Source organism: Tiliqua scincoides, chromosome 3 (genome assembly GCF_035046505.1).
Source record: "Tiliqua scincoides isolate rTilSci1 chromosome 3, rTilSci1.hap2, whole genome shotgun sequence".
Lineage (NCBI taxonomy): Eukaryota > Metazoa > Chordata > Lepidosauria > Squamata > Scincidae > Tiliqua > Tiliqua scincoides.
Window position 1 is genome coordinate 180767929 of NC_089823.1, and position 24213 is coordinate 180792141.

Here is a 24213-nt window from a genome sequence, read left to right on the forward strand (position 1 = left end):
TATGGGAACATTTATGGGAACAAGGTATGGGCTACAGTGTGGTTGCACCAGAGCTGGAAAGTTGGGTAGAATTGGGCCCTAAATCAGCACTAGCCTACCCTAGAGCAGATACAATGGAGGGCATTGTATAGGCACTATACCTTTAATCACTGTATAGAAAAGGGAATTTTAGCAGGTGCAGCTCAGTATGGGAGGGTTTACATATCTGCACCTGCCAAATTTCCCTCTTCTATACAATGATTAAAGTCCTGTATAGGCACTCTGTCTGGTCATCCTGCCCTAGAGCCCAGTCCTAAGAATGTCTACTCAGAAGTAAATCCCATTGTAGTCAGTGGGGCTTAAGTGTGGATAGGATTGCAGCCCTAATCCTTGGAAACCTGTGGTGATGAAAACCTGAGCTGACCTGCTCAGCCAGGTACAGAGAGGGAGGCATCTCTCCTCTCTGCCTCTCTTATTTACTACAGGTTCTTGTGAGTCATGGCACGCTGGCTTGAAGGGCTTGTGACTAGCACTGTTTAGGTAAGAGGCAAGCCTAGGCATGTCTACTCAGAAGTAAGTCCCATTATAGTAAATGAATGGGACTAACTCCCAGGTAAGTTTGCACAGGATTGTCGCCTAAGGGACAAGAAACATTCCCACACACATCCTACACATGTCTACTCAGAAGTAAGTCCCATTATAGTCAGTGGGGCTTACTCCCAGGTAAGCGTGCACAGGATTGTAGCCTAAAGAAACCTTCCCCCACACATCCTACACATGTCTACCCAGAAGTAAGTCCAATTATAGTCAGTGAGGCTTACTCCCAGGTAAGTGTGCACAGGATTGTAGCCTAAAGAAATCTTCCTTCCCCACATCCTACACCTGTCTACTCAGAAGTAAGTCGCATTATAGTCAGTGGGGCTTACTCCCAGGTAAGCGTGAACAGGATTGTAGCCTAAAGAAGAAACCTTCCCCCACACATCCTACACATGTCTACTCAGAAGTAAGTCCCATTATAGTCAGTGGGGCTTACTCCCAGGTAAGCGTGCACAGGATTGCAGCCTAGAGAAGAAATCTTGCCTCCACACATCCTACACATGTCTACTCAGAAGTAAGTCCCATTATAGTCAGTGGGGCTTACTGCCAGGTAAGTGTGCCCAGGGTTGTAGCCTAAGGGAGACGAAACCCCCCTCCCCCTTGTACTGAAGCCGCCCAGCCCAGCGCAGCCTCCCCCCTCGCAGGCTGCTCCAGTCCCGCCCCTCCTCCGCCCCTCCCCGGCTGGAGCTGCTCGGCGCCTGCAGCAGCCATCTTTGTTGATGTGTCAGCTCTCAGTTCCTCTTCGGGCTGTTTCAGGAGCAGGGGCGGGAGGACGGTCCCCGCTGCCAGCCATGGGGGGGACAACAGCTGCCGTTGCAGCCGACCCTCTGGTTGCCCGCTTCCCCGCAGACTGGTAAGAGCTTCCTGACTGGGCAAGGGGGAGAGACCTGGTGGCTGAGCCACATTCCTCGCGGCTTAATCTGTGTAGCTTGAGCTGGGGAGACATACATGGAACCTGTTACTAGGCAGAGTCCAGAGGCTCTTACAGCCCAATCCTGGCTAGGCATGTCTACTCAGAAGTAAATCCCCTTCTAGTCAATGAGGCTTACTCCCGGGTGTATAGGCTGGAGCTTTAGCTGGGCATGTCTACTCAGAAGTAAATCCCCTTGTAGCCTAAGGCTCCAATTCTATCCACGCTTTCCAGGGAGTAAGCCCCATTGACAATAAGGGGGTTTACTTCTGAGTTGACATGCCTAGCTAAGGCTCCAATGCTATCCACACTTTCCTGGGAGTAAGTGCCATTGGATATAAGGGGATTTACTTCTGAATAGACATGCCTAGCTAGGGTTGGGCTCTGCAGTGCTTAGTGTGCATTATATAGTGTCCATTGGCTTCGTTTCCTATCTGTCCCATATAATGGATGCTTCTTTACATCCTTAGGTTTTGGTGCTAGATATTGAGCCTTCCAGTGGTTTCTTTTTTAAAGAATTCTCATCTTTTTTAAAGAACCACTCATCTCTCCTAAATCTTCCATCTCTCATCATCATTGAGCCACTCATTTTTGTAGGTTGTGTTGCTTGATGCTGTTAATGTGCCTGACTGTTTCCTACTCAAATGTTTATGACAGATCAGTGAAGTCTCTCTCAGAATTAGGTGAACATGGTTATACCTGTTCTTCCAGGAAGTAAAACCAGATAGAGGTGAGTGCTTTGCCCTCAAGGTCACCCACAAAAGGATGATTGAGGGATACAATCCGAATTCCTCTTGCTGGTTTGCATTTTAGAGATGGGCTGTTACAGGTGTCTTGGATGATGTCATTACAAATCTGGTTAGGCTGCAATCCTATCCACACTTTCCTGGGAGTAAGCCCCATTGAACACAATAGGACTTCTGAGTAGACATGCATAGGATTGCGCTGTAAGTTCTATTGAACTCAATGGAACTTACTCCCAGGAAGATATGTATAAAATGGTGATGTTCACCTAGTAAGATTTTCTGCTGTTCTAGGTTGTAGTTAGGTAGGAATGGCATTCAGAACCTTTAATGTTTTTTTCCCTCCCACAAATGTTGATACTTGACTCTAAATAGGAATAGACTTTGCTGTTGTTCTGACAGATTCTTATACATATTGCAATACTTTGATCATTCTGCCCATTATAAAGCTCAGAACTTGGGGGTAGGCATGGAGGGAAGTATTGATAGCTATTTTGTTTTCAGTCGAATACAGTTTGTGCTCTAAATGAGTTCAGGTGCTGATGAAAAAATAGTTTATTCTAAGTTAAGGTTAAAGTCTTAACTGAGAATCCTTGTATTACTTCCTGGTTCAGCTGCTGTACTTCTCTCCTACACTGCATTATCAACTTGCTTTGCTAGCATTTTTCTCAATGGAAAATGTTAATTACTATTTGTACTTCCTGCATGCATGGAGATGAGACAGGCTTACCCTCCCTTTTTGTTTCTGCTTTTCTTTCCACTATGATCTGTGGCAGCCTTCATGTACTGAGTAGCAAGTGGTTTCGCTGTAAGATTTACAGCCTGTTCCTAGACATGTTTTCGAAAGACTACATTCAGTGGGGCTGGGGGATATATCCCCTGGGGGCTGGGGGATAAGAATAGGCCCTCAGTTTGGCTGTACTTGTGTAAGAGGCGACTAAACAGGGTAGATGGGACTCCTTAGCCTGGGAAGGCACCTCATCTGAGAGAAGGAAAACTCTGATCCCAAACCTCCACTGTGTGGCTACATCCAGTTATGGAAAAGGCTGCAGGAGTCAACCTTAAGGCAGTTCATGGCTGAACACATATTGGCCTCTGCCTTTCCATTGGACCATTTCAGCGATGTGGAGAGAGGGGATTTGCTGCATGGGTAATGGCCTATCCTCCGTACCTATTTTACCCAGGCTTCTCGCACTGGAGAGGGCACTTTGTTCCAGAACCACTATTCCGAGCGTGATACCATAGTCTTCTGAGACTAAAGGATGCCAACATTCAGTGGGACCTACTCTCAAGTAAGTGGGTGTAGGATCGAGGCCTCTATGATTACCCTGCATTTAGTGTGTCTAACAGTGGTCTCTGTGGCTTCCATATTTGAAAATCAGGAGGCCCTTTTGCCTGTATAAGATCTTATGAACAAAGTCACTTCCATTATGGCCCAGGTCCCAGAAAGCAATTTGTTCCCAAAGCCATTTCAGATAGTTTCTCCAGCCTCCTTTCATACTGCTACAAGGGTCTTTCTAGAGTGTTTGAATTACTCTGCTGAAATCCTATATGTTTAATTCTACAGCCCTGAGTAGCCTTTTCAAAATAGGGTAGATAAGGATTTTCATAGTGCTGGAGTCTTGGTACCTTACTCTTTTGTTTTCTGTTTGTGTATGTGTGTGTGTTTCCTTTTTGTAAACTACACTGGTGTTTTTGAGGTACTTATCATTGATGTATGGTAGCTTTGTACTTCAGGTAATGTGATTTTCACCATTTACTGTCAAATTGCTTTGCATTTAGTTTTTGATCTGTTTGCTTGATAATTATTGTAGGACATGTGAACAAAGCAACTATTATTTGAAAGGCTTGCTGTCTCTAGTGATGAGGCCAGATGGTATGAGTTGCTATCCTGCAAATGTGTTTGGGCAGGATTTTTAAAAAAATGATTCATATTGTTAGCTCCCTTTCTACCCCACCCCACAAGAGATTCTGGCAACTTACAATATATGTGCAAAAATAATTTAATATATTTCTACCCCATCTTTCCTCCATTTACATGAATCACCAAGGTGGCTTAAAATTATTATTTAATGTATGCCCAGAAATTTAAGCACTATTAAACCAGTAATACTAAGTTGAAATTGCAAAGTCTAATTGGCACACCTTTACAAGTTGGCGCAATAAAAATGCTTGGATCCACCTTAACCATTTAGATTATGGGTGTGTTGCAGTACCTACTACATGAGGGCATTGCCATGACCTATGACACTGTTGGTATTTCAAACTGTTTTCCTTGTATCAATGTACTTCTATAAGAATAAGGTGGCAAACCACCTGCAACATAATAGAATAAAGCTTCCTCTTTGCACATGTTGCTATTGGGATGTGATTATCTATATGCAGTACTGTATATGTATTTGTGTAGAACACTGGAACTGCAAAAAATAGTAGTATGGCATTGATGTTCTTGCTACCAGTTCTGGCACCTAGCTAGAAATGAATGGCCAGTGGTGATGACACAGGGTCAGCAGCTTCCTTTTCTCAAATGGATTTAGCATAAGTCCTTGAGCTCTTTGAAATTTGTTTCTGACAGCTGTAGTTATTTCAGGCTGTTTCAACTGGACCTATACAGTATATACAGGATGAGGTCTACACAAGATATATGTGCACTTTAATTTTTGACTCAAGTATTTCAGAGTGCAATGTTTGAGACATTAAAAATGCTTAGTCTTCAGCAATCATATTGGTCTTTAAAAGGAACAGAATAGAGCAATTTATTTTGTCAATAAACTCTCATTTTGTACTTATTGCTTATTTCTTCTTAGCTTTGATTTCGTGCTGCTCTCATACTGTGCCATAATCTAACATGAGCAATAAATGTTACTTCTGCTTTGAGCTGTATGGAAACCAAGTAGTTTGTGATAATCAGTTTGTGCTCTTGAGTTTTCTGCCAGACTTTTACCCTTCCTGGCCATGCTTTTTGTGCAGAAAATTTTTTGTGATCCTGTGTAGGGAATAAAACATCCTTGATGTTACACAATTCTATAAACAGTGGTACTACCAGTAGAAATTTCACCTTTATATGTTTGATTTATAAGCTTACACTATTCTAACGGTTCAGGTTAGGTAATGAGATGTTAATCACAAAATCCTGTATACTGAGCAACCAAAATCAATTAACAAAAATGCTTTTTATACAGTGTCTGGTAGGTGCTCAGACTAAGACATCAGCAAGACTCCAGAAGAAAAATCCATAGTTGAGAGAGAGTCACAGAAGCATCTCTCTGTTTTTTCTCATGTTTCTAGCCTGCTATTGAAGTAGTAAATTTAAGGTGTTCCTAGTTCCTGGAAGTGAAGACTCGCTCTTGAGTATGTAGGATCCTTTATCTGTGCTTGGAAAACAGTTGGAGTTAGTGCAGTCAATGAAGCGCTGGTCTAAAACACTGCTTATTGCATAAATAAGCATAAACGGTGCATCAATGTTGTTTATGCATAAGATTTTTGCACCCCAAAAATGTGAACTACATTGTGCAACCCCTTTTTTCAGGTAGATTCCAAACTAAAAAGTTTGGAAACCACTGCCATAGTGTACTTTGTGGGAATGGCTAAGAAGGTGAAAGTAGCTTTTTTGTTTTTGTCTCAGATAGAATATTAGTTGACCTAATAGCTGCTGATTAATGTGTCCACAAACTAAGCCAGTAGAATAGCTTACCTATTCTGTGGCGGTGAATATCACCTAACATTATAATTGCTGGAATCTACTGTATGCAAAATGGAGAACAGTAATGTGGCCTGAAATGGACATAAAACACTGCAATGTATATAGAAAAGAGAAGCAAGGGCCAAAGTCTGCAAGGAAATTGTGTCACCTACCCTCAAAGCCATGCTGCTAATCCTGAGTGTGTGAGGACATGTTGTGGCTACTTGGTGAGGGAAAGAGGTATGTTTCTTTATCATTTCTCATATTCCAGGAGTCCAAGTTCTGAAAGGAGATTCCACACCTGAGCCCTAGTGGAAATTAAACCTAGATATGTTGACAATTCCTCCTTCTTTGAGAATTCTGCCTTATATATGCTTGTTGTACCATGGCATTATAGGAAGAGTACAAGTGGGGGTTGGTATTCATGAACATTTCATGATGGGAGTATGGTGAAATTGGACTTGTATGTCCTGAACTTAATTTCTTTCCTTGCCTCCCCTTTAAATTGAGATGGGGACTGCCACCTGTCAACTTCAAGGATCTGATGGGAGAATTTGACATGGAGGTTGACAGTGTGTGTATCTTCCAAATCTAATTTTCACTTCTTAATATATTAGATTCTTCTTAGACTATAGTAAGGGAGAATATGTCCAAATCAATCTGTACTGACGTTGCACTGTTGCAGCCTGGCTATCATTTTGCCCACAATGGCTTGCCACAGATGTCTCTTGAAGAGGATGAGGTTTGAGGAGCCAGGACTGTCCATGTAAACTTGCCCACACAGGATTACTGCCTCCTAATTTCCTCCTGAGATGGGGAGGAACTGGTCAGTTTTCTTCCCTGATAGAGTAGTCTAAATTAGGCATAACAATGCAAAAAAGATTGCATTTTTATATGTTTCAAAAAAGAGATACATGGGCCCAGGCTTGTTGAGAAGTTATATCTGTAGTAAAAACCCTGCTCCTTAATGGGGACAGACTATGGTTATCTGGTGGATCATTTATTTTTATTTATTTTTGCAAGAGATGCCTATAATGTAGTGAAGAAATGATTGGCTAACAGTTTTCTGTACTATAATCCCTCATAAAGATGTGCAGTGTTCCAGCCCTATCCTCTTTTACTATACAATACTGGCTTTGAGAAGTTGCTGTCCCTTAACTTTTCCATCCCATTACAGCACAGTTTCATAGTGCCATATCTCTCCCTTATGACCAATCCAATTGAATGACTTGCTATTTCTTTAGCAAGATTTAACCTGCTGCCGTCCATGGTCACTGAGGGGAGGTATAGCAAGGTCCCCTTTGCAGAACATAACTGCTCCTGCAATCAAGGTCAAATTGAAACCACCCAGCATATTCTGTTTTACTGTCCCCGTCATGCTAGTTCCCGTTCCATTTACTTGGAATGCTCGATACTTAATAGAGAGGGGTTTTCTGATCTAGAGAATCTGAAATTCCTTCTCAATGATTGTACAATCAATATAATGGAGATGGTCTCTAAATTCTTAGTCTCAGTGTGCTCTAAGTACACCTAGTTTATTTGCTAAACCTCCTGCTGATAATGTTCCGTTTCTTATTTTATTGTACTAATTTTTGTTTTCACATTTCACATTACTTTGTGTTCATCTGTGGTCTCTCTTGTAACTGGCTGTCGCCATATGTATTGTATGTAAGCCAATAAAGGTTATTGGGAAAAAAATACTAGGCATGTTTACTCAGAAGTAAGTGTCATTAGAAACAACAGGACTTACTCCCAGGAAAGTGTGTATTGGATTGCAGTCTTAGTTTGTTAAGCAGTCTGAGTTTTAACTTTGTAGCTTTCTGGTTATAGACGCCTGGGAATTTGCATTTGTATTGTATATGGTCATTAATAAACTCAGTTTTCCCCCTCCAGTTATAGAAGAGTCCATTTGTTACAGTCCCTTCTTATATGGGTATAACACTCAGTTGACTTATTCCTCATGTTCATCTGTTTAGGTTAACCATTATCTTTTGCTAGATGGGACACAATTTGTTCCAAGTGGTAAAACAGTACAGTGTATTGCACTTTACCTTGGAGATAATCTGTAACTGAATCCTGATCGAAGTGCAGATTTAATCATGCTGAGACGATTGTTATGAGACTCTGGTAGAGAAAAGAGAATTAATGTTAAGTATTGAAATGGTGGGTAGCATGTTGGAACCAAGGAAATGCACAGCTGAGCTGAAGATGCATTGTTGCTATTTCATTTAGCATGACTCATCATTCTCCCTTTTGATACAGTTTCAAGCTTTTCATCCTAAAATGTAAATGAAGTTGCTTGTAAGTGTCTTGTCTTTTTAGGAAATTATCATTTAAAGAAAAGACCTGTTAACTAAAATTAGGGCAATTTTGAGTCTCCCATCTTGTCTGATAGCACAGTTTTTGTTGTGTGTGGGAAGATGATTAGACTTAATGGTTGGACAGGAGGTTTGGTCTAGAGCAGGGATCTCCAAACTTTTTGGCCAGAGGGCTGCATCAAATATCTGGCATGGTGTTGAGGGCCGATATTTATTTAAATATTAAATTTATATAAATAGAGATGGAATTTAGATGAGTGAATCAATGAATGAATGGGCTCATTCATTCAACCTCTGGCCCTCAGAACACCCTCCAGACACAACCAGAGCACAGCTCTGGTCATGTACTGTTGAATGGGCCAGAGGCTTTCAGTGGACAAGAGGCTGGCTATGGGCCGGATAGAGGCTTGTTGCAGGCCGCATCTGGCCCCCGTGCCGGGGTTTGGAGACCCCTGGTCTAGAGGTTAGAGCCTCCTTAGCCTGAAGATAACATCTGAAGGTCACAGCTGTGTGAATGGTGAGACCTTGAAGCAGCTGACAAGCTGAGTTGAGTTGGTTGTAAGGAGCTGCTTGTCAGCCAGCGTGGGAGGCAACTGGGGGCCAGAAGTGATACCAGACCATGAAAGATCCATCTGAAATGTTGTGCGGTTCTTGAAAGATAGAACCTTTCTGTGATTCTAAAAATCCCCTCGGGGGTTTAGAGATAGCCTGTTGTGAACCGCCTTGAATAAAGTCAGAGTAACCACTCTGCCAAAGATCTCCAGCAGCTCATGGATCGTTTTAGCAAGGCCTGCCAAGATTTTGGACTGACGGTCAGCCTTAAGAAAACACAGGTCATGGTTCAGGATGTGGGCTCGCCTCCCTGCATTACAATCTCTGCGCGTGAACAGGAGGTTGTCCATGACTTTGTGTACCTTGGCTCAACGATCTCCGACACTCTTTCTCTTGATACCGAACTAAACAAATGCATCGGTAAAGCAGCTACCACGTTTTCCAGACTCACAAAGAGAGTCTGGTCCAACAAGAAGCTGACGGAATATACCAAGATCCAGGTCTACAGAGTTTGCGTCCTGAGTACACTTCTGTACTGCAGCGAGTCATGGACTCTTCGCTCACAACAGGAGAGGAAACTGAACACTTTCCACATGCGCTGCCTCCGACGCATTCTCGGCATCACCTGGCAGGACAAAGTTCCAAACAACACAGTCCTGGAACGAGCTGGAATCCCTAGCATGTATGCACTGCTGAAACAGAGACGCCTGCGTTGGCTTGGTCATGTTTTGAGAATGGATGATGGGCGGATCCCAAAGGATCTTCTCTATGGAGAACTCGTGCAAGGAAAGCGCCCTACAGGTAGACCACAGCTGCGATACAAGGACATCTGCAAGAGGGATCTGAAGGCCTTAGGAGTGGACCTCAACAAGTGGGAAACCCTGGCCTCTGAGTGACCCGCTTGGAGGCAGGCTGTGCAGCATGGCCTTTCCCAGTTTGAAGAGACACTTGGCCAACAGTCTGAGGCAAAGAGGCAAAGAAGGAAGGCCCATAGCCAGGGAGACAGACCAGGGTCAGACTGCACTTGCTCCCGTTGTGGAAGGGATTGTCACTCCCGAATTGGCCTTTTCAGCCACACTAGACGATGTTCCAAAACTACCTTTCAGAGCACGATACCATAGTCTCTCGAGACTGAAGGTTGCCAACAACATAATCTGATGACCAGAAAGGCGGTGTATAAATACCAGTGTTGTTGTTGTTGTCTAACAAAACAATGGATTAATAACAACATGACACAGTACGTACTCATAATATATGAGCCTGTGAAGATTACCCTACAATAGAAAAGGGACAACTGCCTGCTTAATCTATGGGACTTATGTGCTGAACAAATGGGTACCTACAATATTCAGCATGTAGTATTGCAGTTGATGTCCTGTGAACCTAATGGAACAGGGTAAATGACTCATTTCTCAGTCAGTATATTTCATCAGTTAAGATGTTGCATCAAAACCTTATTTTGACCCTCAGTTTTTGTCTGGAGGCTAACTATGGCTAGTGGTAACTATAGCATGTTTCTGATGGCCAAAGAATGGCTTTACTGTGATATTGGACAATCTAAGTGAGTGTATGATCTTGGAGCATAGTTCCAACAGCCCAACCATGGTTTGACCATGATGTCGGAGTATAATCTGTGTAATTAAAATGCTGGAAAAATGTAATCTCTTTGTATCAAACATGCTTTAGGAAAGACTCACAAATTTTACACTACAGCTTTGCAAGATTTGCAGAATTGTGTTTTTTTAAAAAAAATCTGGAAAAGCCTTTAACCAGTGGAAGAAGGCAATTGTCAATCGATTGTCTCTTAAATACTTGTGCTGCTTAACATTCAGCTTTGTTTGAAAGATGGTTATTTTTTTCTGTTTCAAATCTAGATGCGCATTTGTGACATTCTATCCCTACCTGTGTGTAAGTTAAACTGGTGTTAATTGTATCAGTTATAGATAATGTGTTTTTGGTGCCTATTTCTTAGAGTGATAGCTGACTGTTTTCCTTTGGAAAATAATCACCAGCTCCTTTGCAAACTTTGGTTCCAAAATGAATCTTTTCTTCCCTCCCCCTCCTTCCTAACTTCCCCACTGCTGTGTCTTTATCAAGTTGCATGTTAGGTTTACCTTTTTAAATGTATATGCATACCTTTCTTTCTTTCTTTTCTTTCTTTGAATTGAGATTTGTAGTTTTTGATTAAAATAAGCAACTTTATCTAAAGAGTTCAGATACTGGCATGCCTGTTAATAATGTTGGATTAGAACCCAATTTTTAAAATTCCAATTACTTAAGTTAAGTAATCTGCATCCTCCTGCAAGAATATACTGTACTGTAATGCATGAACATCTCAGTATTTATTAAGGTTTCTTGGATTAGGAAGAAGCCATTATATCTTTTAAAATCTCATTGCTGTTCTATACCTGAATCTAATCTTATTTAATATCTGATGAAATTGACCTCTTGAGCAAAATGATTTGGTGATGCTTCAGTACCAGTCCTCCATGTTTTTCCATATAAGTAAGTCTAATTTTGTCAGTTCTATTCCATAAAACCTTTATACTGTATTTTCCTATTCTTTAGATCTCATTCATGCTTGTGTTGAGGCTTTTTCTATTCATCACCTACCAGATATTGAGTGAATGGTCAGAGCCATGGAGATGTTGCCATAATGTGCAATGCCATTTCATTCACTGTACAGTACTTAAATGGAAGATATGAAATATAATCATTTTGAGAAGAGAGGGTGCTTAACAATTTTTTAAAACAATTCCCCCCCCCCCCAAAAGGTTTCTATTGCTATCTAATTTGGAAGGGAATGTTTGTATTTAAAAGGACAGTCTTAAACAAATTTGCAAGCAGGTCTTTTAACATCCCCCAATCTGTCAACTTGTAATTACGGTAATCTACAGAAGTTACTCTACACAAACTTTGCTTTACTAATAATATATATCTTTTACTTACCTGCTAAGAACAGAAGCAGTCCACACAAAGGTCGCAATTATGCAAATGCTCTTAATGTAGTTGCAATTTGATTTCTTGAATTGGTCTGTGATGCTTTTTAAGACTGTTTAAGTAATGCTAGTACAGATCCTGTGTTTTAGATGGGGGGGGGAGACACCTTTTATTTATAGAAGGCGAATCAAGACAAAGCAATATTTGTTGCTAGCCAAGAACTGAAAAACTCTCATCTCTGCTCATATGAAACTGTAGCATTGGCTGTGGAGCATCCTGTTTTCTTTGCTCTCTAGACATCCAAAAAACAGGGGAAATGAAGAGCTCTTTGTTCTTTCTTGGTGCTCTTTGATGTTTGGTGCTAAAAAAGGTTTCATATTTGGGTTACAGGGAACTTTGTTACATCGTGAAACAACTAAATGAGAAAATGAAAATATTTTTGCATTCTTTTGCTGTTAGCAACTCATATTAATATGTAGACATGAATAAGGAGACTTGTCCAATAAAAATTAGATTACATAACATTTTCTTTTTGATGGGAATGAACAAATTTGCTCTCAGATCAGTGGTTCTCTCTTTGGTGTCCGTAGCCTTTTACACTGAGGCTGTCTCGGGGAGCCCCACCAGCTGATGTGCGGAGTCTTGGGGAGCTCCAGAGCAGTGGCGTGTGTACCTTTGCCCTCCTCCCACAACACCCCTTCTCTCTGTGTCAGCTGCCCTTGGCCGACACAGTCTTACCTTTTGTAGGCAGAGCAGAGGCTGGATGCAGCCTCCAGGCACCAGCCCAAGCAACTCAGAAGGAGGCGCAAATATGCTTGCCAACCCATTTGAGGGGACTTGCGCAGTCCATTTGAAGGTAAGGAGTATATTCTTACTCTTTTGAACCCTAGACAGACAATACCCCCCACCCTCCCCAGCCATGTGCATGCACACCCTTCTAATCCTTACACTAATTGCTAGGTTGCAGAATCAGCTATCATTCTTCTAAAACTGGACACTTCTCAGTTCAAATGCCAGCTGTTTCTGGAAGGTCCACTGACCCAAGTGTAGGAACATCTACTGCAACCCCCTGACTCAAACATCTGATCCCAAAGCAGGGAGGCAGGATATCCTAGTTCAAGTGAGGAACTTCATACATGGAAGCAGGCTGTATCAGTGGAGTGCCCGTTTAGTATGCTTCTGATCAAGTCCCTATGATCTTGCACTCCAATATGTTAATCAAAGAGGAGGCCAGGATAACAAGGGATGGAAGTGAGCAAATTCAGTTACCCTGCACATATTTTGTCTCCATCCACAACAAAAACAAAACCTCATTATTTTAAACAGAGCTACATTTTTAGTTGTCATTGGAAAGAAGAGAGCGAGATCATATCATAGAAGTGTTCTGAGAAAGTGTTCCATATTTAAGGGGCGATGCCTTCAACTCATCCCATTGACTATTAAATAAGCAAGTTCAGTGTCCATTTGTGCACTGAAAAGTTAAATTCAGCTGAACACAGTCAGTTTTCATTGCCCAAGGTTTTTACCAATAGAAGAAAAGCCGAAGAATTTGTACTTCAAAAGGCAAACTGCCTATTAGTTTTGGATGGAAATTGTAGGGAAGTTTCCATATTTTTTGTTATCATGCTTAGTGCCTAATGGGAGGATACAGCGCAAATTGTATTTTTTTTTAACATTAGCACCAGAAATTATTTGGAGAAGGAGCAGCAAAATCTTTTTTTCAGTAATCTGTTAAAGCTTGCAGCCTTTGTTTTCCTCTCTGTTCCAGTTGGATCCCAACTGATTTCCCAGGACAAATTCTGGGACCAAAATCCATTTAAACTTTACATTTCTCAGCATGAATATTAATAGGTCTGTTAAAGAGCCCTGGTGGTGTAAGACATGCAGCCTAGTTCTTGGCTGTGGGAATCACTGGAAGCACCACTGTGTACTTGTGTAGTTCATTAAACTTCCTCCTTAAGAGTGAAATCCTCAAGTGTACTTAGTAAAGATTTCCTGAATCAATACTGAAGTTAACCTGTTTATCACAGTTCACCAATAACTGAAATGGATAAATTGTGTTACAAGATCTGTTTGGGATGATATGAACTAGTTAAAATAAATGAATAATAATAATAATAATAATAATAATAATAATAATAATAATAATAAGCTGAATAAAAATAATTTTTTCCCCCTAGAATTCTAGTGAAACTATGGATAACCACTTAACAGAAGAGCAAACTACCCTGGAGCCTGTCCGCTTGTCAAAGACTGATGATGGATCCTCCAGCTTATCCACTGCCGAAGACACTGGCACAGCATTGGGAATTCAGGAGGGCCTACCTACAGCATACACTGGAGATGAGAAAAGCACTTTGAACATAGAAAATGAACAGTTGATATTGGATCCCAGTTCAACAGCTACTGATTCAAGTGAAAATGGGGATGTAATGGAAGCACAGAGCACACCGGATTTTCATGGAGATTGTTGTCCCGAATCCTCTGAAATACAAAGAGGAGGATCCAAAAAAGCAGATTGCTTACCTGGTGGAGACTCTGGACAGCACGTTTTAAAAGCTGATGACACAAATCAGGCCTTGACAGACCTATTGCACAATCTAAACGAGTATGATCATATGAAAAGGTCTGTTGGGGTCTGTTCAGAGAGTCCTTATGACACAGATTGCACCAAGAACCTTATCTCAACAATACAGAATGCTTCCTCTCATGAGGCTTTCTTAGAAGAGATAGAGTCTGAATTGTTATCTACCGACTTACTGAAAGACCATAAACTTCCAAATGGGGTATGCAAGAGTGAGACTGCATTGGCTGTGTTTGACAAATGCATGCAAGATAAATATGTCCAGCAAGAGTACACAATAAAGAAGTGAGTACTGGTGGATAGCTGTGCATACATTTTTAAGCATGAATATTCTCTGTTGCATGTTGTGTGGAGTTAGGCTTTTTGCTGTATATCATTGAAGTATTGTGGCTAAACTCTTGTCTTGGACAAATCCTGTTGCTTACAAAAGGCATTCTAGTCCTTAAGAAGTTGAAAAGTTATTTTAAATGTTGCATGCCTTTTCAAAGTCTTGTTGCAAATGCATAGACAGTTTTAAAAGTTTGTGATAGGCCATGCAGTCAATCATCAAAATGGGTGCAACTAGTTATGTTCGGGGTGGAGGGGCTTTCAGTGTCAGTTAGCAGTCCTTCATGCTGCATAGAAAACAGAGTAGTTTCAAAAGCAGTTTATGATTTGACATCAAAACTCGCTGTTCAAAAAAAAGTACAGTATTGCTTTAAGGAGGAGAAAAACAAAACTACTGCTAACCCATTTCTACCCAGCCCACAGGTGTACACCTTTGATCCTTGTTGCGATGGTGTAGCTGGAGGGGGCGGAGCACGCAACCTGGCAGGGAGGTGGGTGAGCGGCCCCTCCCTTCGGAGCCATTCCCAGCGGGGAGGGCAAAACGGAGCTGAATGGCTCCGAAGGGAGGGGCCACTCACCCACCTCCCTGCCAGGCTGAATGCTCCGCCCCCTCCAGCTACGCCACCGCCTTGTTGTGTATATGCTGCGTTGGACAGAAATGGCTTAAGCAAGCCATAGTTCCCTGAATTCATGTGTACTATGGAATTGTTCAAAATCTCTCATTTTCCCTTTCACATGTAAGCTTACAACTCCCTTGGAGTCGCATAGTGCTAAGGCATGATTTGGCTTTACATCTGAACCAGGCCATTGTATGTACACTACACTCTTGTGGCATTTAGTCCAAGTTAAGTTATCTTTTATCTTGTAATCAGACACCTGTCCCTATATTTACATTTGTGATAGATTGCAGTTACTGCTGTTAGTTTCTCAGTTACTCCTGCCAGTTTGTCTTTAGCCATAACTTTGACCTGCAGGAAACTTCTTTAGCCACAACCATTGCCTCTTGGTATAGCAGTCAATAGATCTAGTACAGTGCATGGGCTATTGTACCTTGTCTGTTGACAGGTACTCATGGGCACACACTTACTTACACACAAACTCCACTGAAGTTCATATTTGTGTGTGTGTACACCCAACATTGAAGAAATGGTGGCTAGTGATGTAACATATTGGTTAATGTCGTTGATAAAGCTCCATATTGTGTTTGACGTGACCCATCGGAGCAGGCTCCTGTTACTTTTGGCAGAGGAATGTGTCCTGGAAACCTGTGGTGCACAGCAGGAGCCTCTGAGAAGCTCTAGGGGGGCATGCTTCCTTCTGGAATCCTGTTAGGCTTACAGCACACACTTAATGAACCAAGGAGCAAAACAGCTAATCGGATCCATTTGAAGTACAAGGAACTGAATGCAATGTCTGCAGGTGCATCTAATAATGCACAGTCATCAAAAGCATATCAGAAAAAGTAACTAACATCTAAAAAAAGTCTTAAAGGTGATCCTTCACTTGACTTTTATTCCTCTGGCTTTTTGGTCCACATCACAAACTTCTGCAGACGATTCAGGGCCCAATCCTAAGTTCAGCAGTACGGGCACTGAACCTAGTGCTGGCACTGAGTGCCATAAAGCATGTTTACGGCACCTGGCAAGTAAGGAGTGCCAGCACTGCACCTGCATCAGTCAGGCACCAGACCCAACCCCAGCAGTAAGAAGATGTTCCGCTGCTGGTGGTAAGTGCAACCACCAGGCAGTGGTGCCACCTCTGGGGGCTAGGGGGAGGGCTGGGTGAGGGGAGGAACCAGAGTGGGGGGGGGCAGAATTGGCGGAACTCAACTCCACCATTTTTTGAACTCTGTGTCAGGCCGGAAGGCCTGATAGTTTCTCAAGTATGCTCCACCAAATAACCAGCACAAACTTGAAAAACCCAATTGCGGGGCATGGGGCTTTCTCTGGCAGAAGGGGACAAAAGTCCCTTTCCCCCAAAGAGAACTCTGGATGTTTCCCAGTACCCGGTGGTTACAGCAGTAACCATTTTGGCACTGCTGCTCCAGCAGGCACCAGGAAACTCAGAATTGGGCCATCAGGCAGCTGCCAACTGTCTTCCAGCTCAGCCAGGAACCAGACAAATTTCCATGTCACACTGATACACATGTAGATGTGTGTTTGTGCATGCACTCATATATGTTAGTAATGTGGGAATGGCTGTACTTTCTCTCTCTTCTACTCCCACCCCCTGACTGATGGACCTGATTTCCCTTTTTTTGCTTTCTGGTATTAAAAATATACCACCCTTGCACACATTCCCTCATTTACAAGCATGGAAGTCAGTGAACGAAAAATCTGGAAATTTTTTCCCACACAGTGGGAAAGTAACTCCAAGTCCCAGTGGGGATCAGTGGGGAAGTAATCCCAAGCCCCTCTGTCAAAGATTTGAGTGCAGAAATTGCAACCATGCCCTTTGATATGGTCTAGTCTCTTCTTTCCTTCATGTTGCTTCTCAGATAAGTATTGTGCTCTGGGATGAGCTTTTCTCCAGCTCACTTATCAGCCAAAGTCTTCCCTGAGCGTACTTGTGATTACAGCTAGGCTTGCCAGCCACAACAGATTTGCACAGACAAGTTGAGGTGTGAAGAAGTTCCAGACATCAATATTCAAGTTCATGAGAGATGACTTAAAACATAAGGCACTGCAGAGTTCCACAATTACAGGAAGTGTTCTCTGCTGTAACTAACTGAAAACAGCCAAATCCTGTGACTCGAAGTTCCACATCTGACAGAAAATGTTTGAGTAGCCAGTTTGCCTTGGTTTACAGTGTCAGTTGAGTTAAGCGATCCCACTGAGGTAAAATTCAGTTTCAAAGAGAGGATAGCCTTTATCTGGGAAGCAAGGGTTAGCAATGCTATTGTTTTGAATTTAGTGGCCTGAACAGCATAACAGTAGTAGTCAGCAATAGTTAATTATGATTAAGGAATTCTGAACAGGTCCTAAAATTGCCTGCTCTTATAGAGGATTCCACTCTCTTTACCTGTAGTTTGTTATAGTGTGTTGCCTTCATGTTAACCCCTGGCTGCTTCTAACCCATCTTTTGAAAGAAGAATCATGTTAATGTTGGTGTGCCCCTGCAGGAGCAATCCTTACAGAGCAATGCCATGGCTTGCATCCCATCTTTTACTTATGGTTAAAGAACTCTTACCATTATACCTGCATCAGCTTGGTGTGTAACCCTTGTCAGAAAGCATTCTGACTGGAGGCTTTGAAAAGCTAATTCGTGTACATTTAATCACCTATAGGTTTTTGGCTACAATTTAGCTGTTTGTAAACTGCCTAATAGTTTGGAGTTGGCTGTAATTCAGAACTATTGTAAACGGATTTGTTTTGCCTGTGCCAGTACTGATTTGTTGGGTCAGTTCAGTATTTGTTTGCACACTGAACTACTGGCTCCCCAGCAGTTCTCCCCCCCCCCCTTGTGTTCTTGGACCTTTTGAGCATCTCTTGAATGGTGTTACCTTTTGTCCACAAGGCTACCAAAAGTTAGCCGATGCTATTAATGGTCTTGCTGGGAAACTGCAGTTGGCTATTAGAAAGTTTTCTGAAGGACACCCTGAGCTGAGTTGGATCAGAGCAGTATTAAAAGTGCCTGAGCTATAAATCATCTGGGGTTTTGACTTGGCTGCAGTGTTCTAAGGCCCAGAGCCAGTAAACTAAACACATGCTTATTCTGTTCCTGGGCAGCTCTTTACCTAGAAAACAGTGAAGTGCTTTGTATACTTTAAATGTGTAATTTGCCTTGAAATGCTACTCCGGGCATGGGGCACTTTCATTCAGACTTTCAGACCATAGAAGTCTGTGTGTGTGTGTGCACATGTGGTTAAACAAGTGCAATGCACATATTTGACAGGAGCTTCCTATGGCCCTGGCTTAAGGTCTTTGGATGCAGTACTTGCATCCGTTTGTGCACTCTGATCCCCACCAGTACACAGGCATTGGGACAGGATGTAGTGCTCTGATGTCTTTAAGAAAAGCTTGGACAAGTACATGGAGAGAAGTCTGGCTATTTCCTGTAATACCAAAATAAATTGAACTTCTTGTTCATAGGCAGCGTGTCACTGAATGTTGGTTACAAGGCTGCAGCTTTCATGTCCCGCTTATAAGTTTCCCAGAGATATCTGGCTGCCCACTGTTAGAAAAAGGATACTGGATTACATAGGCTTGTGGTTTAATCTAGCAGGGCTCACATGGGTATAAACGGACTATCTGAACTACCCAAATAATTAACGGTGGTCCAGATGGTCTGCGTACCCCCATGTGAGCATGTAGAGCAAAACAGCATGCCTGGTGGAAGGGAAGAAATATGCACATCTTTGCTATTAATTGCATGTTGGGTGGAGTGGGTCTGGTAGACAGTAACTTGCCTTGTGAGAATCCTTGCATACCTGCAGGCATCCCTACAGGTGGAAATATAGATGAAAGCATGTCCTCTCCTGCTGTTATTCTCATGCAACTGTTAATCAGTGATACACTGTCTCTGAACTTGGAGTTACCCATTCTGATTAGAGGTTCTGTATCAAGTCCATGACACAGCTTATGATACTGTGTGTTGGTTTTACATACTGGTCCTGAGCATTGTATAAGTGCAACAGAATTGGGGCCCAGTCCTAAACAGGGCTGGCGCTAAGCTTCAGCACCAGTGCTGGGTGTTGCAAATGTGACACCCTGTGAGGAGCCGGTGCTGGTCCAGCGCCAGTCAGCACTGAGCCCAGTATTGGCCAGATGCCGCCCGGAGCTAGGTAAGAGCTCCAGGCAGTGGTGAGGGCCTTGAGTGTGGCATGGAGGCATTCCGGGGCAGGACAGGAACCAGGGTGGGAGGGAGTGAAACTGGCGGAGCTCTGCTCCACTAGATCCTGAACTATATGTTGGGCTGAAAGGCCTGACATGAAGTCTCTCAGGTCTGTGCTGGCAAAATAACTGGCACAGACTTGAGAAGCCCCAATATGGGGCTTGGGGCTTTCCTTGGGAGAAGGGATGAAAGTCCCCTTCCCCAAGGAGACCCCTAGCTTTAGGATTGGGCTGTTCATCAGCATTGCTAGTTTGGCAGAAGGTGAGCCATAGAAAGCTGTTAATTGAGGTGGAAATTGATTTGAGTAGAAACATAGTGGGATCAGACTAAGAGCAAGTTGCTGCCAGGATTGCTAGCGGTGTCCTATGTCAGTGCATCTTAATACTTCTGATATATGTGGAATTTTTTAAACATGAGATTGTAACCAGTAGGCAGCATAGTAGATAAGTTTGTTGCCACAATAACACATGCCACTGTGTAGAGAATTGCATTTGCACAGCAAGAAGTTCTACGTAGCTTTTCACCTAAAGTATGCTTTATTCAACTTGGTTTTTGGAAACCAATATAGTTGAACTTGAAAAGCAGCATGGGTGGTGGAGAAGCTGATTATAAGGGGCCTGTTGTGTTCTGGTCATGGCTAGCACCTGTCTAATTACAAGTGTATCTAGGGAGACCACTGTGGACGTTAAGGAAAACCTTGTCTGTTGGAATTCCGAGATTAGCAAGGTAGTTGGATTAGTAACATTTTCATTTTTCACATTGGGCTTTACGTCATCAGTTATTGTGTTAATTATTTTAATAACAGATTGATAAAAGAAAGCAAAAAGCACCAGGAACTAATTCTGGACATTTGTTCTGAAAAGGACAACTTAAAGGATGAACTGAAAAGAAGAACAGAAACTGAAAAACAGCATCTCAGCATTATTAAACAGGTACAGAATAATATGCCTATGAACATCTCTTGATAATGAAGCATGTGATTCTGTTTCTACTGCTAAGGCAGTTTTTGGTTCAGTGCATCTTCTTTCATGCCACATTTTTGTGATAGTTGAAAATCAAGACAGGTTTTGTATAGCCAGAAATTCTTGTTTTGGCAGAGCTTTAATATTATGTTGGCCATTCTCAGTTAATTGCTATGCAGTGCCATCCGAACTTGTGCTGGAGCAGGCAGGCTAGTGGGCCTACTGTATCCAGCACAAGTTTCAGGCAGCCAGAGTCTTGCCCCAAGGCAAGGGAAAACTTTTCCCCTTATCCTGGAAAGAGCCACTGCAGTACCAGTGGGGCTACTTGGATCTGTGCCACCTCAATCAGTGGCACAAATCCAAGCAGCCTACTGCCAGATCCTGGCCTCACCTCCTACTCCCCACGCACCCACCCCCGGGAATGCCTGCTGCCCACTTGCCACCCACCCCAGAACATCTTTCTCCCCACACCCAGATCCAAGCTCAGGCTGAGCTCAACCAGCACAAACTCACCCTGGATGGGGCTCACGTTGGTGCAGGGAGGATGACGCAAGTCCCTTGCGCCTGCCGAAGCGCAGTTGCGTTGGAGTAAAAGTGCTTTACGGCACTTTTGAGACAATGCTGGGCCAGCACAAGGCGCACCAACCCAAATGCACCTTTGGATTGCTCCCTTAGGGCACAATCCTAACTAGGTCTACTCAGAAGTAAGTCCTATTGTGATCAATGGGTCTTACTCCCAGGAAAGTGAGGTTAGGATTGCAGCCTCAATTACTTTGAACCAGTTGATATCTTCTATGAACTTTAGTTCAAATATGTTTCAGTGTTACGGGGAGTAGGGGGACTATAACTGAAACGTGCCTCAAGAATGAGTGTTTGCATTGAGAGTTGGCTGAATATTCAAGTCTGACCTTTGATTAAATATTTTTATTCTGTTTTCAACAGAATATTGCATTGCAGTGTAAATCAAATCAGAACAACTTAGCTGGATCTGAATCTAATTCCACTAAAAATGAAATGACATGGCTAGATGCTATGGCAGAAATGTGATTTTTCTTTATTCTTGCATATAGCTGCTTTAAATGGCAACTTTCAAGATCTGCTTTTGTTGCAGTCTTAAAGACCTAAGTGCTAGCTGCAAATACATGTGTTCTTCTTTGAATCATGCCAAAATGCATGCTGACTTTGCTCTATTATTACTTGGTGTTTATCACTTGCTATTTATCTTTGCAGTTAGAAGCCAGAATAGAAGACCTCCAAAAAGAAGTGAAAGCTGCTAAAGATAAACTTGTGTCCCAAGATGCTGCTGCCAAAAATGCAATCCAACAGCTGCACAAAGAGATGGCCTTTCGTACAGACCAGGTGACTCTAGTGGGGATTTTAAAGTTGCTGATTTTCAGATGTTGTCGCCAAGCAGCATGCTTTCTTTAGGACACTAGAAGCAGCATATACCCTGTGACCATAAAACAGTTATTTAATTGAAAGCTGAATATCTTTTCATATAGATTCATTTTTGGAAGTATGCAAGATGGTAAATGTGAATTCAAATACTCTCCCATAAAATTATTTTTTAATATAGCTTATGTTGATAAATGCATGTACATGGACATTGAATAAAACTAAGTTTGCTTGCTCAGGGGCAAAAGCTCCTCACTATCTGCGCTGCTACAGAACAGTGGAATGTTTTAGAGAGGTGAGGATAAAGCTGCTGTGCAGGGCCTCTGAGAGGAATTTTTTCAGGTGGTACAAAATTTCTTTGGGGCCCTTCCCTTCTCTATTGGATCATAATCTCATACAATCACTGGATCATAATTTTAATGATTTATGATATACAGTTGGCCCTCTTTATCTGCATTTTTGGCACCCATGGATTTGTGGGTGCCCACCCATGTCTGGAGGACCTCAAGGATCTTCTGGTCACATTTAGGAGATGTTCTGAGGCACAGTCATGACATTACTCCATAATGTGCAGTACAGTCACATTCTTGAACTTACTATTACTTCAAATGGCTATTGTGTAGAAGTTGGGGGAACATACTCTTGCAATGGAACTACATAAGTTGTCAGAATTGCAGCTTTTTTTAGCTACTGTGTACCAATAATTTCTCTCACTGTTTGGATAATGACAATGAACTGTCTATACATGATCTATGTAGTGTGGGTGGGATGAAGGGAGGAATGAACAGGAAATATAGCTTGCTGTATGTTGTAACATAATATATAATGTTCCTTTGTTAAGGGAACAAAAATAACCCATAACATCGGTCTGAAATGGTATCTTATCTTTCCGTGGAAGAAATAGTCCACTGGATATGACAATCCTTGCCTTGGGAAGTATGGGAGCCCACCCCACTTTGCTTTTAAAAAGATGCTCGGTATGCAGATACTTCACCAGGCTTTGTGCTGTGAAGCTCAGCTGTTTTGCATCTGCTGCTAAAATATTGTCTTGTGAGTCTTGTGAAAATATTTTTTGTGAGTCACCTTAGGACTATTTAGTGAAAGGCAGAATACAAATGATAGAAATGAATAATACAATAAATAAGAAAATATTTCACAATCTCTTGTTTGCATATTTTTGTTCCCCGTTTTTCCTTCATTTTTGGACTGTAAACTGTCTTGGGCTCTGGTGCAGGTGGAGAGGAGGCAGGAGAGAGGCGTTCCAGGGTGGGGGGAGGGCAGGCAGAGGGCAATCCCAGGGGTGGGCTGGTGGGGATCAGGAGGCAGGGCTGGGACTCAGCTGTTATGCCGGATCCCAACCCCGTTCCCCGAGGAGTGTTGAGTAGCTGTAAGCCGCTCCACTCTCCTCAGACTTATGCCACCTCCTGAGGTAGCACAAGTCTGAGGAACCCATTGGGGCTGCAGTGGCTTACCTGGGGGCAAGGGGAAGAGTTTCCCCTTGCCTCCAGCTGAGCCACTTTGGGACCTGGCTACAGCGCAGGTGTCCTGGCCTGCCTGTTACAGTGCAAGATAGGATTGTACTATAAATAAAATACTCTTATTATCACTAGGAGACAAAAAGACATTCACTTACTGTCATTACCCAAAGTAAACTTGTAATATTTGATATTCTCAGGCAAACAAGAAATGTGAAGAAGCCCGCCAAGAAAAGGAAGCCATGGTAATGAAGTATGTTCGAGGAGAAAAAGAGTCTCTAGATCTTAGAAAGGAAAAGGAAGTTCTTGAAAGGAAATTGAGAGATACGAATAAAGAAATTGAAAAGCACATTAACAAAATTAAGCAGCTTTCTCAGGAAAAAGCAAGGTTGCACCAGCTCTTTGAAACCAAGGTATGCTGCTCATGTTGTGTCTCTTTTGCCAGCTTTATATTCCTGCCATTTAATTTCAATTCCAGAAATGCTTATGTAATTTGTTTGCGTTCTTTTTTTATCCGAATGGAAAGTGGAATATAATGGGACAAACTGCAGGCATGAACCTGAGCATTCTAGTGCAGTATTTCTCAACCAGTGGTATTTGTACTACTGGTGGTACTTGAGATAGTGTCCAGTGGTACTTGTGGGACCCCCAGACCCCAAATGCCTGGCAGCCAGACCACAAATGCAACATGACAAGCAGCAGTAAGAGGCTTGGCTTGGTGGGCAGAGCTCTAGCATGCACTTTTTGCTTACTTGAAAATGCCCTCCTGTCCACCCTGAGCCTCTTACCAGTGTTTGTTGCATTGTGTCTGGCCTCCCAATTTGGAAGTAACTGGCGATGACATAATCAGCAGTTATTTCCGGTGGTATATAAAGGAACATACTGACCAACCATTCCAAGAGACAGAATTGCATGT

The 24213-nt window shown here is 42.4% G+C and overlaps 1 protein-coding gene across 4 annotated transcripts in view; it reads left to right on the plus strand.

Annotated features, from left to right (window-relative positions):
• Positions 1 to 1328: 1328 nt before the first annotated feature.
• CCDC186 (coiled-coil domain containing 186) overlaps positions 1329 to 24213 on the plus strand; it is a 44242-nt gene continuing 21357 nt past the window's right edge. For 2 of the 4 annotated variants that reach the window (XR_010794096.1, XM_066620495.1), the window contains exons 1-5: positions 12502 to 12577; positions 13902 to 14590; positions 20271 to 20397; positions 21658 to 21786; positions 23498 to 23710. Coding sequence is in view for 3 of the 4 variants with exons in the window: in XM_066620495.1 (XP_066476592.1) it covers positions 12533 to 12577; positions 13902 to 14590; positions 20271 to 20397; positions 21658 to 21786; positions 23498 to 23710 (1203 nt within the window). In the remaining variant the exon portion in view is untranslated. Of the gene's footprint in view, positions 1430 to 12501; positions 12578 to 13901; positions 14591 to 20270; positions 20398 to 21657; positions 21787 to 23497; positions 23711 to 24213 lie in introns of those variants that run through there. The other 2 variants (XM_066620497.1, XM_066620498.1) reach the window with 2 other exon arrangements.